This window comes from Muscardinus avellanarius (assembly GCF_963383645.1).
Source record: "Muscardinus avellanarius genome assembly, chromosome: X".
NCBI lineage: Eukaryota > Metazoa > Chordata > Mammalia > Rodentia > Gliridae > Muscardinus > Muscardinus avellanarius.
The window spans coordinates 34849998-34868509 of NC_137792.1; the positions used below are offsets into that span (position 1 = coordinate 34849998).

Here is an 18512-nt window from a genome sequence, read left to right on the forward strand (position 1 = left end):
AATGAGTTCAAAGCTAACACTGTTCATCCCTCATTGAAAGCAATAAGAAATGAGTCCCAGCCGGGTGTGGTGGCGCACGCTTGTAATCCCAGCATTCGGGAGGCTGAGACCGGAGGATCGCGGTTCACGGACAGCCTCAGCTACTTAGTGAAGCCCTCTGCAACTCAGTGAGACCCAGTTTCAAAATAAAGAATAAAAAACAGGGCAGGGGGTGTAGCTTGGAGGTTGAATGCCCCTGGGTTCCATCCCCAGACCCGCAAAAAACAAAAACCTAAAGGCTCAGTTTAGATGACTTGTCCAAAGTCTATAAATAAGCAGAAGAGTGAATCTTGGAACCCAGGTCTCGGACTCCCATTTCAGTGCTCCTTCCACTACAGACTGGTCTCCCCCAAACCTCGTTTTATTCTCAGCAATACACTGGGATAATATACATTATTAATTTAATTTGTATTCCCTCTTTAACTTCAATCTTATTTACCATGTAAGACTTATTTTTTCTAGTCCTTGACCTACATTTTTACATTGATGTATTGATTAGAAGCACTTCTGCCCTGCCTTTGGAATTGCATTTTACTTTACTTATTATGTAGTTCATTTGGTAATCAAGTTTATATCTAACAATCAGGTTGCTAATAATACATTTTAACTTTGAATACTTTGTTTTTAAAGAATCTCACTAAGATAAGTCTTCCAAAAAGGTCTCTGCTATTATAAAATAATAGTAAAAAAAACCCGCATAACTATGGCTGGGTATGATGATGCATGCCTGTAGTCCCAGCACTTAGGAGGCTGAGACAGGAGGATCACAGGTTTGAGGCCAGGGCTCAAGAACTTAGTAATAGCCTGTTCCACAATAAAAAACAAAAAGGCCTGGGGGTAGCTCAGAGAAAGAGCACTCCAGGATTCAATCCCTAGCACCATACAAGAAGAAAAAAAAGCATAAATATGTCCACTGTTTAAAAAATATTTTCCAAGCCCATTTCTTTAAATCTTTCAAGAGAAGTATGTTTTTAAAGTCAATATAAACTACTTTGGGTCTACAATAATTTCATTCCAAGAGTGGAAAAGTCTCATGAAAAAGTTGGCTGAGTAAAAATAACCTAAAAAGAAGACAGAAAAATAAACAGTAGAATGTTTAAACTAAAAGGTTCTCAGTGTTAAAATAGACTGAGTCTGTTTTGGATGCCCCCAACATTTTACTACGAAAAATTCCAAACACGTAGGAAGTTTCAAAGAACTTTGTCTACTCCCACCCCAAACCTACAATTGCGAACAGCTTGCTGTTTGCCTTACCATGTTGTCTATCCAGCTATCCATCCGTCAATTCACTTGATTTCTTTTAACCTTTCATAGTCAATGACAGGGTGGCTAACATCAGCCACTTAACCTCTAAACGCTTCAGGAAAGATTTTAATACCCCTTCCTCGCTCTCAAGTAAAATTTACATAGAATAAAATACATAAATCTTAAGTATATCACTCTATCAGTTTCTTGGCAGTTATTTCAACAAAGATATGTATTTCTTAAATTATATGTAGAGCTACGAAGCATGGTATCACTGGCAAATCCAGCATCTGAATCTAGTCCAACTTCTTCTGAAATCAATAGCCTCTCTTTCCTACTGTATTAGTGATTCATAAACACAACACTGTAGCACTACACATTCGTGTTACCCAATCAAATGCTCTCCTTGAAAGCACAATAACATTTAAAAATCTGTTTACGAAAGTATTCTTTATTAAGTTTTAAAATTCATTCATTTACATGTATGTATGTATGTACTGAGGATTGAATATTCTGCTCTGAGCTACACTCCCAGATCTTTTTATTTTTTTGTTTTGAAACAAAACGGTCTCCCTAAATTTCTGAGGGTCTCCTCACTAAATTCCTAAGGCTGACCTTGAATCTGTGATCCTCCTATCTTAGTCTCCCAAGTACTGGGATTACAGGCCTGCACCACTACACCCAGCAATAGCAAGGTCTTTTGAGCAAAAATTTTTTCAATGTACTTCAGTAACATTCTACTGGCTGTTAGGTGTTTGAGTAAAGCTTTGCAACTAAGGGAAAGCAGTACTGATAACTCTAAGATGCGCATTCCCAAATATTGTGACATGTCTGGCTGACCGAGAAAGAGAAGAAAGAGGGAGGGAGGAGTGCTAAATCAACATGGGAAGAGTCTCACATTTTTAATGGAATTTTAATTTATTTTTATACTTTTATTGCTGTATTGTAGTCTCACATCATAATGTAGTTAATAGTGGTCGTGACACACATGCACACAGCACTTGGTGGCCTTTACCCTGGTTCCCTCCCCACTCTCCCCTTCCCCATACAGGATATTGAGATTGACATTGGTATTCTCACATATGCACATAATGTCAATGGAAGTGTTTCCTTCATTGATTCTCCTTCTCCCCCCACCCAGCCTTCCCCTAGACCACCTCCCCCGGTCTCTCCTCTATTATCTCAAGCCCCCTTGGTCTCCCCATTACGCCATAGCTACTGCATATGAGAGAACACATATCCTTCACTTTCTGTGACTGGCTAATCATATTTAATATAATGTTCTCCAGATCCACCCATTTTCCTTCAAATGACATAACTTTGTTCTTTATTGCGGAGTAGAATTCTACTGGGTTTATATCCCTTAATGTTGCGACCCATTCATTTACTGATGGACACGTAGTTTGGTTCCACAATTTGGCTGTTGTGAATTGTGCTGCTATGAACATGGATCTGCATATATTACTATGACACTCTGATTTCAGTCCCTTTGGAAAGATCCCAGGACAGCCATTAGCTGAAATGTGGTGGGCTGCTTCTCTCCTCCTGGTATTCTCACCCTTGTGTGATTAATTCCCTCCACTGGAGTGCCAGCTGGGCATATCGACTCATTGCTAATGAATATGATAGGGCAAAAGTGATGTCACTTCCAAGATGAAGGTTATAAAAATTATGTCTTCTATCTTGGGCACTCTCTCACACTTTTGCCCTCTCTTTCATCATTTGTGGTAGGGAAGCAGGCTGCCATGTCATAAACAACCTTCTGGAGAGAGAGCCACAGTCAGTGAGGAACCGAAAGAAGTCTGGCAGCAACCTGCCTTTCAGGGAGATGGCAGCTCCGGACAGCCATCTCATGAGATCTCTGGAGTCAGAGGCACCCAGTAAGCCATGCTCCCATCCCTCACCCACAGGAATGGAAAGGAAATGCTACCTTGAGTAATTCCCTGACAGCAATAGATAACTAATACACTGTGAGATTTCAGTATCAATTCCCTTCTTATGTGAGCTGCAAATAACTAACACAAGAAAACTCCATGATGAACACTCATTAGCACTCAGACTTTCTAACTTATCTTTGTCTTTTATCACCTTACCCCCTAGTAAATACGACCTTGAGGTCACGGTTTATTTTGTTTTTTGAAATTGAAATTGAGATTGACAGCATTGTGGAATCACTTTTTTTTTGGTAGGAAATAACATGGAGAGATGCCTTGTTTACTTTGCTCAGCTTCCCCATGAGAAATGTGTCAGAACGCTATTACCATTATCATAACTGGAATACTGATTGATAATCATGATCTGTCTTATCCAGACTGTGCATGTATATGTTTCTTTTCTGTTTTGGTACTGGGAATTAAACTCAGGGGCATTCTACCTCTGAGCTACACCCTCAGACCTATTTTTTTAAAATTTAGAACAGGCTCTCATTAAGTTGCTGAGGCTGGCTTTGTACCTGCGATCCTCGCCTCAGCCTCTCAAGTACTGGGATTACAGGTGTGCGCCACCACCCCTGGTGTGTGTACATTTCTTAATTTTAATTTCCTCACATACTCAAATTGTATCCCTTTGTAATTAAAATCTGTCTGCCCTGTTTTTCCTTATAAATGTCTGACAGTAACAGTTGTTAAGAGACACGATTTCAGTTTATTTCCCAGCTCCGTATTAATGAACTGAAAATGAAATGAACTCAAGTAATCAGAACCACTTATAGGTTATGAAATCATCAAAGGAAAATGCACTTACCCTGAACGTTTTCTTGAAAGCAAACTATAAAATAAAATGTTATCCTTTCCCCGAATTAATGTATTGGTGTTTGAAATTCAGATGTGAGATAGTTTTAAGTGTGGTTGAAATTTTAACACTGCCCCTTTTCCTGCTTTTGAAAGAAGTGAAAGTTAATATTTGGGTAAGAATACTCCAGAAAATCTATATTTTCGAGTTTTAATTTCATGGTCAGACAGTGTTAAAATTCATAGTTAAACTTCTAAACACAAACAGCCAAGGAAACAGTCAAGCTGATTATGAACCATGCAAAGCCAAACACGTTTGCATAAAAGAGAAACCTTAGAGGAAACCAAAGGGATACCTACTTTCTGCCGCTAGAAGTCCTAGAGGAAGGCAGCATATGGACAAACGACAAACAGTATGATTTTAGAGCAAGCAGGTTATCAAGCACAGTTGGGCCCGCTAGATAAGCCACAGAAACGTGGACCCCTCAGCCGACCCCAAGGGAAGTCCTCCCATTCGGGCATGATCACTAGGGCTGGTTCGGATTTCAGACACCAAACACTGGGTTCTAATTCTGACCTCTTTGATTTCAAATAACACAACAGAATATTTCAACTTTAAATTAGTAAGTAATAATACACACTGGTAAGGATAAGATTAAATGCCATGAATTCGAGTAAAAGCATGATAGATTAATTTCAATAATCAAACCAGAAAAATATCTTCTCTGAAAAACTGGTTTACATTAGAAATGACAAACCCACTTGTTTGACTTTTCTTTAGCTGACAAATTGGGGAGCTGATTAATTTTTAAATTGTGATTTTAAATATTCATATTTTCCTATATGCACATAATATTTACTTATTACTATGATAAGAGTCCATTTAAGAAAATAAGATGCTGTGTTTTGTGAGCAGGCAGATTTACCATTCTTCTCAAACTTTGGGATTTCACAGACCAATAGAATTTCAAGAAATTTAGGGGATCAAATAAGATGGCCAGTTGTTAATTTTATTAAATATAGTCATTCAAAATTGATCTATTGATCATTATCATTTCATTAAAAGAAAAAGCATTGTCAACAGGTGGGACACAAGAGACAGTCCATCTCAAGAAAGGGCACCTGGTGACCTTGCATGGTCCCCTCTCTTTCTAACTCTTCCTTCCCAGTCTCCAAGGCCCCGCCCTGCAAGCACATCTTCCCTCACCATTTTTCTTTTTGTCATGGGCTTAAACGAACTGTTAGGTAATGATGGAGTGTTTTGTGTTTTATACTATAAAGTAAACCCATACAAATTTAAACAGAAGGGCACTGGAAAGGCTGACTTTAGGAACTTAAATGATAAAGAATCTAAATAGTAATATAAATAGAGAATTTTGGGTTGAACATTAGTGAAAATATTTTAAAAATGAAAAGAAAAAGAATTAAAATGAATACATAGGTATTTTAATTTATGAAAGTGCAAAGCTTTATGTGGGTCCAGATAAAATATATGACTGGCTTTCTGCAACTTGCAGAAAAGACACTTGCTGACAGATTAGCTATTTGATAAATGATGCGGATCATAATAGTAGAGTACATCCTTTAAATGGCTTAGTATTAAAAATTGATTTTAGAGATGTATGAATAATTCTTGATAGTAATGGGAAATTCAGAAGAATGTTAGAATGTTCAAATTTTTCCTTTGTTTTATATTTCTTGAGATATAAAAACTTCTTTTTATTTAGGGTAGGTGATTAGCATTAGATATGTTGAGAACATTTTGACTTCTTCCAGTATTTATTTGCAGCACCTACACAATGCCATTGAAATATACTTCTGATAAGCAGTAAGCATGTCAAACTAACATATAGACTGCTTACAAGATCATCAGGATCCAGGAGTCAAAAAAAAAAAAAAAAAAAGAGAAAGAAACGGTGCATAGTCGCAGGAAAGGGGAGGCAGGAAAGAATATTAAATTGTGGATAACTAATATGAGGATTTGCAGGCTGCCTGCAAGATGAAGAGGCTTTATTTTTTGTTTAATAATCAAGGTCTAGAATCAGAAACTATTCAGTCAAATCATTAAAATAATGAAAAGAAGAAAAAGCTGGGTAATAAAATATATTTAATAGAAAATAAACATGCCTATAAATGTAGAGAATTCCTTCCTCTAAGGGAAAACTCCAATTCATCCAAGAAAAGAATGCTTAAGAGCTTATTAAATCCTTGCTAGGCAGAGGTAAATATTAATAAGGGTCAACACTGAGGTAATTTCTAGGACAATTTCTAAAGATGAAAATGATAGTACAGATATTGGTCTAAAATCACCAGAGATTTATCCTAAATATATTCCAAGAATATAACTATATCATATAGTCACAGTCTGACATAAAAACTATTATTGGGTCCACTCCCTCTAAATAGGGTCAATTGGAATCTGGGTGTGAGGAGGGAACAGAGAAATTCAAACTAACACAAAGTTACAGGAGAAGGGAGCAAAACGTATGGGAAGAAAACAATAACAGAAAAGAGATGAAAAAGTAGGGAGTGTTGGGGGCCACACCATATGCACGACCATGCCATGGCCTTTCCTGCAGGAAGGGCTCTGGATGGCTACTATGGCAGCAGAAGAGGAAGAGAGCAAGGCTTTCTCCTTTGACTCACTTCTAGTGTCGGAGTCCCATTTCTGAATGCTTTTGGAAATCACCTTCGCTTAAAAGAGGAAGATTCATATCCCAATGAGCAAAAGCCCAAACGGGGAACTCTATACCTGTTGGAATGGGAAGCTCCATCCTGTGATTTTGCACAAGGTATAATAAGCATATACCAATTGGTAAGAAATGCTGAGCATGTATGTGCACATATATGCATCAACAGGAGGGCAGAAGCATAAACACTAATACATGCTCTTGGTTCCAACATGGAAGGAGCATTAGTGTGACCATTCTTCTTACACTGCTGAGTGTGGGCCCAAAACTCATACTTTAGGAAGGGCTCTGGGCCTTGACTTCAATGATGATACGTGCATTCTGAAGAAGTCAGTAGGAGAGTGCCCAGATCAAGTCAGCAGTGCAAAATCAACTGCATGACAGACACTGAGTGGTTCTAATGAGAGAGAAAAGTGGAGGCCAGAGGACATATGACTCAGGAGTTTGGTAAATAAAGACATAAAAATAAAATTTAAGAAGGGATACACACATGCACGTGTCTATACGTATAAATGATCCTTTGGATTTTTCCTAAATGATCTTTGAGGACCTCTCGTGGATAAGATGGAAGTCTGAACACTTTACACGAGGATTTCATGCACACGGGCAGGTTTTTTGGGAGACAGTTCACCAGAACAGGTCATGTTCTTCCTCTTCAAGTGCTTCTCTCATGTGTTACAGACTTTATACTGAGAGAGAAGAACTTGATCATTGTTTCAAGACAAAACTCATGAGACCGGTATACATCGAAGTACTCATTGCAAAGTGGTACTGTTCCAAAGACTGATTTCAGATGGCTGGCCTGGGAGAAATCGTACATGGGAAAGTTTTGTAGAGGGAGACGTGATCAGAAAGCTAAATGCCTGCCTCCCATGTTGGACTGGATAAAATGCAATGTTGGCTCTGGAGTGTACGAAGGGGAGGAAGTATTAACGAGGCAAAAGAAAAGAGTGAGATGTTGGCTTAGGAGCAGCAGGGGAGGGTGATTTTGGTATTAAAATAAGAGAGAAAATACATGTACGTAGGATTTGATCGCTGACAATCTGCCTTAGAATCCCTGGGAAGAGTTGGCTAAATGCACAGAAAAAGTTTCTTCGCAATGGACACCAAGTGACCCAAACAGGCAGGCAGACAATTTATCTAGTTACCTGAGGAGGTAGGGTCTTCAGAGAAATCTGGCAACTCTTCGGGGGGATCCCCATAGAATGAGTTGAATTTGTGACTTGACACAGCGGCTAGAACTGCACCCTAAAGCAGAGATGGAAAAGCATATGATTAAAACAAACCAATACACAATAGTGAATTCAATGTGTTACCGTAAGGATCACTCGGAAAGGCAAATACAAAGGAGATGTTGGCTTGAAGAGAGGTAGCTTTACAAATAATTTTGGATTCCTTTCAATAAATGATGTTGGCATATACAAGAATATCACAGTTGGGAATTGCAGAAGTCTATTAATTAATTACATCCTGTACTCAAATATGCACCGTATAATGGAATATTCTGTTGTCGTTATAAAATGATGCTGCAGAAGGATGTTCAATGAAATGGAAAGCTTTCAAAAAAATGTAAGTATGATCTCATTTTTGGTAAAAAAATGTATATATAGATATGAGTGATCACACACTAGAATGTTCCTAGTATGTTTTTACTCCTTCCTTCTTGTTTTGAACAATGATGATGTGTTACTTGAATACTTTTGTATATGAGTTCTCAATCAGGCTGCACATCGCATGAGACTATGTATGTATGTATGTATGTATGTACGTATTATTTTTGTAAAATTGGGGATTGAATCTAGGTGATTCTACCTCCTAGCTTCATCCCCAGCCCTATTTTACTTTTTAGTTATTTAATTTATTATTTCTTGTGGCACAGAGTATTGAACCCAGGGGCATTCTACTCCCGGCCCTATTTTTTTTTTTTCTGAAACAGGGTGTCACTAAGTTGCAGAGGCCCTCACTATGTAGCTAAGGCTGGCCATGGACCCGCCACCCTCCTGTCTCAGCCTTCCAACTACTGGGATGCCAAGTGTGCGCCACCATCCATTCCTGCAGCTTTTTATTTTGAAACAAGGTCTTGCTAGGCTGCTGAGGGTCTTATTAAGTTGTCGAGGGTGACCTAGAACCTGTAATTTTCCTGTCTCAGCCTCCCAAGTACGGGGATTACAGACCTGCACCACCGTACCCGGCTTGTGTGTGACTCTTTTAAGCCACGTGTGGCCTCTCCTGAGTTGAGAACCACTGCCGTGTTGAGTGCCTGACATACCTTAGGACTGGTAAGTGGGGGAAGGATGGGAGTTAATTGCTTCAGCAACAGGAAGAGTGTGAAAACTTGCAGGGTTGTTCCCTAGCTGGGCCCCTTTCTAGCTACAGGGCACTGCTTGAGTAAAACATTTAATCTCTCTAGGTTTTCCTATCTGTAAACTGAGGATATTAAAATCGATACACTGTATTTACCTTACTGGGTTATCAAAAGCTATGATGTACACAGAAATGCTTGGGAAACTATAAAGCATTTTGTAAGTGCAAATCACTACTAACCCAACTAATAGCTACAGCCTTTTACTCATCTACACAGAATTGCTTGTTTAGGTAGTTTAAGTATCAAATCACCTAAGTTAGCCAGGTGTGGTGGCGCATGCGTGTAGTCCCAGTGCTGGGGAGGCTGAGACAGGAGGATCTCAGGTTTGAGGACAGCCTCAGCAACCTAGCAAGGCCTGATGAGGTACCTTGAAGGTAGAATGCCTCTGGGTTCAAGGGCTCCTGTGCATGGACACACACACACACACACACACACACACACACACACACACACACAATCACCTAACTTGTCTAATGTCCGTAGTAGTCTACATATAAATTTTAAATATTGAACTCTTGAATTTTTCTGAAAAGAGAGATAAATCTCTTATGTCTGGAAGCATTTGTTAATAAATCCATGAAAATATTAATAGAAATATACTCTACAAAGTTTGCTTTTGGGGGATGGTCATCTTAAGGGGTTCTGTAGATATAAATATGAATTAAAAAACAGACTGTAGAACAAAAATCAGAGACGTCATCTTGCTGTGACCATTCCAGGCAATTTTTTAGATTGCCAAGAGTTTGAGGTTAGCACATAAAGGTGCTTATGCTAAATTACACACAACTGTGTTTAAAAAACAGTAGCGAGTGTTGAATTCTTCTTTTTATAGAAGAATTGTATTTCACTTTACATATTATACATGTTCCCTAAAAGTTGAGTGGTATTGAAATTTTTATATATCAAATCACATTTCCTACATACTGAAACTAGATTTTGAGAGATGCTTTATTTTTATTTCCAAATGAAATTTAACTGACTTTCTTAATATGTTCATTTTATGTTTTAAGGTCTATTCTGGTTACCAAAATAGTCAAAGATATATAAATAAATAGACATACCATTAGAGAAGCACTTATTTAAAAGAGCCCCGAGAAGTCAATACTTCTGAAGCAATAGTAGCAAGTTCCTACTTTGTCTGTCTTAGGGCTAGCAGTTTTGTTTACTTAGTTCTCTAAACTCAGTAACCACACGTGGTTCAAATATTCAATGCACAGCGATGACGTAAAACAGCAAAAGAGTCCAAAGTAGTTGGTGGATTAGTAGAGGTTTATGAGGGTTTTAGAGATGGCTCATTCTAAGATATTCAGTTTTGCAGATGGGAAAACTGAGTTCCAGAGATGTTTAGCAACCTGTTAAGATTACTGTCAACTTAGAGACATAATCAAGGGTAGATAGAATTGGGGTTCACTGGTTACTCTCCCCAGTTCAAAGATTTTTTTTTTCAGTACTGGGAATGGAACCCAGGGGCATTCTACCTCCGAGCTATACTCCCAGCCCTATTTTTTAGTCTTAAAAAATTTTTTTTTAAAACATGGTCTCACGGAGTTGCGAAGGGACTCGCCAAGTAGCTGAGGCTGTCTGTGAACCATGATCTCCCAGTCTCTGACTCTCAAATGCTGGGATTACGAGCGTGCGCCACCACGCCCGGCCCCAAAGATTTTTACTATATCAAGGATCAAGGTTTTTCTTTTTTCTGTAAAGGGCCAGACAGTAAATAATTTCAGGTTGAAACTGTGGTTTCTTTTGCAGCCTCGAGTCCGTTATTGGAGTATGAAAGCAGCAACAGACAAAACAGAAATGAATGTGTGGTGTTGTGTTTCTAATAAAACTTTATATACAACAGAGGCAGCTGGCTGGATTCAGCCCCCAGGTTTGTAGTATGCCAGCCCCGGTGCTACATGAATGCTTTGAAGAGCCTGTGGGCACAACAATGTAATATCTAATCTTATCCAAACACTTCAAAATTTCTAATTTAGTAAACTTTTTGACAAAGAAGCTTTCTATCTGCTTTAATTTAGTAGGTATACTTATTAATTATTATTTTTTTTGTGTGTATGGTGCTGGAGATTACAACCAGAGGCAGTCTATCTCCAAAGTACACTCCCAGTTCTATATTTTTAAAATTTGAAACAGGATCTCACTAAATTGATAAGGCTGGCCTTGAACCTGCATTCCTCTTATCTCGGCCTCCCAAGTACTTGGGATTACAGGCGTGCATCACCACACCTGGTTTAATATATTATTAGCTATTGTTGCTAGTTCCTTATTGTGCCAATTTATAAATTACACTTTATCAGAGATATGCACATAGAGGAAAAAATATCCTATACTAAGTGTGGTTCTGTCTGTGAATTCAGGCATTCACTGTCTTAGAACATGGCCCCCACAGGTCAAGGGAGCTACTGTGTATTGTATGATGGTCTGATACTAGAGGAAAGTAATGGAAAGGAAATGCACATTGCAATAAATTACAAGTGCTGGGGCTTCTCTTAACAGTGAGGAAAAAAGATGATCAGAATAGTGGGAGTGTCAATGCTTAATTATTATCACTATTATTTTTATTATTACTATTATTTTTGCAGTACTGGGGATGGAACCCAAGGGCATTCTACCTCCAAGCCACACCGCCCCAGCTCTATGTTTTATTCTTTATTTTTAAACAAGGTCTCACTGAGTTGCGTAGGGCCTCACTAAGTAGCTGAGGCTGGCCATGAACCACAATCCTCTGGCCTCAGCCTTTCAAGTACTGGGGTTACAAGCGTGTGTCACCGCGCCTGGCTTGCATATTTATTTTTGAAGAAATACAAGAACAGAGATTCTCCAGTGAAACCCTCAATGTTCTATACTTTTTAAAAAAGGCTTTTAAAAACCTTGAATATGTTAAAGTCAATGACTGGCAAGAAGCTAAAATGGTATGGAATTCTCATTCAGGAATTATAGTCATTCACAGGGTACCCAAGCAAAGGTATGACATTAAAGTCACAGCAATACATAAGCAACAGTCACAAAGTTAACAGCATATAATATCGATGGAGCACTATCTACCACCTGCAATTATTTCATTATAATATGTTAATTCATTACATCCTAACAATCCTATGAATTAGCTAAAAGCATATCTTTATTTATTTGTTTATTTGTTTGTGTTCACTTTGTACTAGGGGTTCAGTGCAGGGGCATTTTACCTCCAAGTTACACCCAAAGCCCTTTTTATTTATTTATTTTTTCAAGCAGGTTCTCACTAAATTACTGCATGCTGGCCTGGAACCTGCAATCCTCCTATCTCAGCCTCCCAAGTACTGGGATTCCAAGTGCACGCCACCAAGGCTAGGCTTGACAAAAGGAATCTTCTACTGGTTTCAGTGAACTTCCCTTTTAACAACTTCTCAGAGAGTCCTAAAAATTAGGTTGTCTCTCAAGATTGAGGCGCTTTAGAACAGTGTCTGGGCAGAAGGATGGGCCTGGACTCTCGAAGCCAGGGAAGTTGCAATATCTTCTAGAAGCTAGAAGGAGAGACAGAATGAGGAGAATTAATTCCCCAAGGAGGGCAGGTGTGCCATGTTTGAACCGGGTGGCTAAGCTAAAGAAATGCAGCCTTAACCAGAAAATGCTGAAAAAATAAATCCAGTATCGACCCTGCTGATGCTCTTCATTCTAGGTTGTTTGGCGGGTCTTAAAACTTTAAATAGCCCTGTAAAGGGATGTGGTAAATCCACATGACCCCTTCTCTGCTGTGACAGCTTGGCCCTGTCCAAGTGCATCTTAGTCACCACTTCGGCTATTTTAAGCCCAACTCTGACTCTGTGGCGCTGAGAGAATGACAGGATGTCTCTTGTGAGGGGCTCCAGCCCTCTGGAGAAATGTCTGTACCTGGGCACTTGGAGGTTTAGGCCAGCATAAGGTAGGGTCAGATGAGGCTGCAGCAGTGTTATGAGTTTTAGGGAAGAGTTAAGTACCATTCATAGTTTCTTTGTTGCCCGGTGCGGTGGTACATACCTATAATCCCAGTACTTGGGAGGCTGAGACAGAAAGGATTGCAGGTTCGAAGCCAGTGAAAGATAACCTGGCAAGACCCTGTTTCAAGATAATTAAAAAATAGTTCTGGGGGTGCAGCTTAGAGGTAGAATGCTTTTGAGTTCAACCCCCAGTAACACAAAAAAAGTAAGAACAAAACAGAACAAGTTTCTTTGGGGAAAAAACTAATTTCAGAGTAGACTAACTTTCACTTGGAATGACAAGATTTTTTTTTTTTCTTTTATAGGTTCTACCAGTTCAGGTGAATAGAAAGGCGAAGAAACACAAGTCTTAGGACACTTCTTTGGGTGCCATGTCAGTCATGCCATATCACCCATAATAATAATAATAATAATAATTATTATTATTATCATTATTATTTATTTTTTTGGTGGTACTGGGGTTCCTGGAAGCCCTTCTACCTTCGGACTACACTCCCAGACCTATTTTATTTTTATATTTTTATTTGGAAACAGGGTCTCTTAAGCCAGCATGGCTGACTTCAAACCATCGCGATCCTCCTGTCTCCACTTCCCAAGCGCGGGGATTAAAAGGGTGCACCACCATGCCCGGCCATAATTATTTTTTTACACGAATTTTTTTTTTGTGGTACTGGGGGTGGAACCCAGGGGCTTTTCTACCTCCCAGTTATACTCCCAGACTTATTTTTATACTTTATTTGGAAACAGGGTCTCATTATGTTTTGAGCCTCACTAAGTAGCTGAGGTTGGCTTTGAACCTCTGCGACTCTCCTGTCTCAGCCTTTCTAACGCTGAGATTACAAGCGTGCACCACCACGCCCGGTTTACAGAGATATTTAAAAAGCAAAGAGAAGTCGGGTGTGGTGGTGCATACCTATAATCCCAGGACTGGATTGCAGGTTTAAGACCAGCCTCAGCAATGTAATGAGACTCTAATCAACCTAGTGAGACCCTATTTTAAAATAAAAGAGCTGGGCAGAATGTCCCTGGGTTCCATCTGTAGTACCACTTAAAAAAAAAAAAAACAAGAGAAGATCCGGTTTGAATGTCAATAGGAGCAAGGCTTAAATGGGAACCGTCAACGATGACATGTTAAAATTTCCTTTGTTTTATAGCCTCAAAGGAACTTTCTGCAATAGTGTGAATATTTTATAGTCATGCTGTCTGGTATGTAGCCACTAGTCACACGTGCTTACTGAACACGTAAAATATATTAATGTGAATGGGGAGCTAACCCTTGAATTTTATTTAATTTTGATTAACAAATTTAAAAGCTAGTAGCTTGTGGCTAGTGGATACTACATCGGACATTTCAGCTTTACAGGAGACTATCACAGCCCAATAATTTCTCCTGAATTCATATAAATGTTCTTATATATCTAGAGTTATATAAACTCATCCATAAACTTTAGAGATTAAATAATAATAAATTAATACTATTGCAATTTTTGGTATAGAAAAGTGGTATGTATAGGTGTATGTGTATGGTAGTGGAGATTGAACCCAGAGGCATTCTACCTTTGAGCTATGCCCCCTCACCCCTATTTTATTTTTATTTTGAAACAGGGTCTCACTAAGTTGCAGAGGGCCTCCCTAAGTTGCTGAGGCTGGCTGCAAACCTGCAGTCCTACTGTCTCATCCTCCCAAGTACTGGGATTACAGGCATACCACCATGCCCAGGTAGAAAGGTTTTATAGTTGGCAGAAATCATGTAAACAGAGAAGACTACTATACAGTCAACAACTAAAATACCAGACCTAACATTTTCTGTATCAAAAGTAAGTCAAAAGCTCTATATGGTACACATGTCTGTAATCCCAGTACTTGGGAGCTAAGAAAAGAGAATGGCAGGTTCAAGACCAACCTCAGAAACTTAGCAAGATCCCATTTCAAAATAAAAAGGGCTAGGCTTCTAGTAGCTCAGAGGCAGAACATCCCTAGGTTCAATCCAAAAGGCAAGCGAAACATACATGAATTTGAATAGCATAATGCAATAATTTCTTCTGTTGCCCTAGCTAGCGTAGGGTAGTATTGTCCTATAGCATTTTCTTGCAGTGATAAAAAAAACTCTACTATTTAATGTGGGTCTTTTCAGAGCCTTTTGAAGTCATATGGGGTAACTGCCGTGTGTGTGTGTGTGGGGGGGGGGGTATGGGGTTGAACCCAGGGGCATTCTACTCCAAGATATACCTTTTTATTTGTTGTTTTGAAACAGGGTCTCACTAGGTTGCTGAGTGTCACTACGTTGCAGAGGCTGGCTTCTTCTGCCTCAGCCTCTCAAATACTAGGATTATAGGTATGTGCCACTACATCCAGCTTAATTACCATTTTCATGAGGTAAATGATAGGGAAAGAGAGAGAGAGAGAGAGAGAGAGAGAGAGAGAGAGAGAGAGAGAGAGAGAGAGAGAGAGAGAGAGATATCTAGGAAGAATAAAGAAAAGAAGGCAGAAAAAGTGATCTGAAAATCTTTTTTGGTAGAATAAGGTGGTAGATTATATTTATTGCTTTGTGATGGTTGTTCAATTCTAGATCTGGTGTTAATTCCATGCTATTCCACTGACTCAAACAATGCATTTTCTTATTTATTTATTTTTTTTGTGGTACTGGGGTAGAACCCAGGGGCTTTTTTTTTTTTTTTTACCTTCAGGCTATACTCCCAGACCTATTTTATACTTTATTTGGAAACAGGGTCTCACTATGTTTTGAGCCTCACAAAGCAGCTGAGGCTGGCTTTGAACCATGCGATCCTCCTGTCTCAGCCTCCCAAACGCGGAGATTACAAGTGTGCACCACCACGCATGGCCAAATGATGTATTTTCTGTCAAAACAATTAAATTTGAGAAAATGTAGCCTAGATCCATATTCATTAATAATGGCTGATAATGTAACTTTATCTCTGATACCAGTTTTAAGGACAAAACAAATCTAAAATAGAATTTATGTTCCTGTTATTAAAATTTGTTTAGATTCATACTGAAACATTAACCTAAATGATTTTAAAAAACAAAATTGTATTGAAATGGTGGTAATTTTTAGAAATGAGAATTTAGCTATAGCAAAAACAATTGCTCACACTAGGCTCTATTTAAGGGCAACAAAACAATATAAAAATATAATCATCAACTGTTTGGCTCTGCTGACTTCTGTAATTTACCTTTAGTTTCCTCCGTGCATTGAATTTCCTCAGTTGTTCCACTGTTTCTGGAAGATGAATTTTGTAGGCATAACGATCCCGTTCCTATTAAAGAAGAAAAATAATAAACACACATAACAATTTAAACAAAGCAAAGAAGCTTAATATAAAATAATAAAGCCCCAATTCTGAAACGGGAAGCTTAGATTAAATGCTAGGAGACTGGAAATTTTATTCCATGATACTGGTAAACACTGAAATAAGAGATATAAAGGGTAAAATAACGTTTTTTTTTTTATCTTCAGTAACAATAAAGGACCTAAATAATAGGTCATCTAATTTTCAGGTATATGGCTATGTGGGTAAAATAACTGTAATTACTGGGAACATATACATTTACTTTTGCTGTGATTTTTTTTCCAGGTAAAATGAGCATTGGAAAAATTAAATCCACATGTGTTTCAGCATTCTTTACTGTGAGGAGAAACTTAACTAAAAAAAAAAAATCACAGATTATTTAAGCCAGGACAAACTCTTCAAGGCCATCTGATTCAACCATTTCCGTCATGCAGAATCCCTTTTATTTTATTTTATGGTACTGAGGATTGAACCCCAGGCAGTCTACCTCTGAGCTACACCCCAGCCCTATTTTTTATTTTGAAAAGGTCTAAGTTGCGGAGGGGCTGCCTGCTGTCCTCTCTAGAATCCAATTTAAGCCGGGTGTGGTGGCGCATGCTTGTAATCCCCGCGCTTGGGAGGCTGAGACAGGAGGATCGCACGGGTTCGAAGCCAGCCTCAGCTACTTAGTGAGGCTCTCAGCAACCTAGTGAGACCCTGTTTCCAAATAAAATATAAAATGGGTCTGGGAGTGTAGCCCGGAGGTAGAAAGCCTCTGGGTTCCACCCCCAGTACCACCAAAAAAGAAAAAAATAGAATCCAATTTAATCCCTGATGGATGAGCATTGTTCTATAAAATCAGGATATAACAAGTAAAATCAACCAAGATAGCAGCTATCATGTAGCTCATGTTCTAGTTAGAGAAGATGAAAAAATACCAAGCAAGGTAAATTGGAGAGTATGTCAAAAGTACTATGAAAGCTGGACATTGGAGGCTGAGACAGGAGGATTGTGATTCATGGACAGCCTCAGCTACTTAGTGAGGCCCTTCGCAACTCAGTGAGACCCTGTTTCAAAATAATAATAAAAAATTGGGCTGGGGGCATAGCTTGGAGGTAGAATGCTCCTGGGTTCCATCCCCAGTACTGCAAAAAAAAAAAAAAAGTACTATGACAGCCAGATGTGGTGGTACACACCTATAATCCTAGTACTTGAGAGGACTCCACGACTTAGTGAAATCCTGTTTCAAAAGAAAAAATAAAATAGGGCTTGGGGTGTAGCTTAGATGTAGAATGCCCTTGTTTTCAATTCCTGGTACTACAATAAAACATACAGAAAAATTATAGGATGTTAGATCTAACACACAGAAAACTGATGCTACAGAAAAGAGGAAGTTGTTTGAGCACTCCATAGAGGAAGTGACAGGGATAGGATCTATATAAGTGACAGCTTGAAATCCTAGTTCCACCACTGACAACATCTGTGACGTGGGGCTAGATTCTTAGCTTCTCTGAGCATTAGTTTTCTTACCTACAAGGTGAAGATTTCTTGGAATTACTGAACCTTATTGTGTTTGAATCAAATAGCACTGTTTCACTGTTGTCTTGAGTTATAATTTTCCTTAATACTCATTGGAAAAATGGGATACAAAAATAATTTTTAAAGGTGACTTTTCAGCCAGGCATGGTGGCGCATACTTGTAATCCCAGAGCTTGGGAGGCTGAGACAGGAGGATCGTGCAGGTTCGAAGCCAGCCTCAGCTACTTAGGCTCTCAGCAACTTAGTGAGACCCTGTTTCCAAATAAAGTATAAAATAGGTCTGGGAGTAGAGCCCAGAGGTAGAAAAGCCCCTGGGTTCCACCCCCAGTACCACACACACACAAAAAAAAATAATAAAAGTGACTTTTCCCTAAGGCAATAAACTCATATCTAGTATCTACTGTAAAATTCAAAGTCACACCCAAAATAAATATGAGTAATTATAATGTGGTATAAGTGGTATAATTTTAGTTATTCGTGTTATGTCTTTGGAACGTGTTTGGCAGAGAACAAACAGGTCTCACTCCCTCAGATAATCCTTTTTTTATGGTACTAGGGATTGAACCTAGGAACATTCTGCCTCTGAGCTATACCCCTTTCACTTATTATTTGGAAACAGGGTCTCACTAAGGACATCCCCAGAGAATAGTATGTGT

At 38.8% G+C, this 18512-nt stretch overlaps 1 protein-coding gene across 6 annotated transcripts in view; it reads right to left on the reverse strand.

Moving 5' to 3' along the window:
- Positions 1 to 18512, reverse strand: part of CASK (calcium/calmodulin dependent serine protein kinase) — a gene marked incomplete at both ends in the record, with an annotated part of 384129 nt that overhangs the window by 112706 nt on the left and 252911 nt on the right. For 3 of the 6 annotated variants that reach the window (XM_080718574.1, XM_080718572.1, XM_080718571.1), the window contains 3 exons: positions 4374 to 4391; positions 7852 to 7951; positions 16222 to 16305. In XM_080718574.1, coding sequence (XP_080574700.1) covers positions 4374 to 4391; positions 7852 to 7951; positions 16222 to 16305 — 202 coding nt within the window. The remainder of the gene's footprint in view (positions 1 to 4373; positions 4392 to 7851; positions 7952 to 16221; positions 16306 to 18512) is intronic. The other 3 variants (XM_080718576.1, XM_080718575.1, XM_080718573.1) reach the window with 1 other exon arrangement.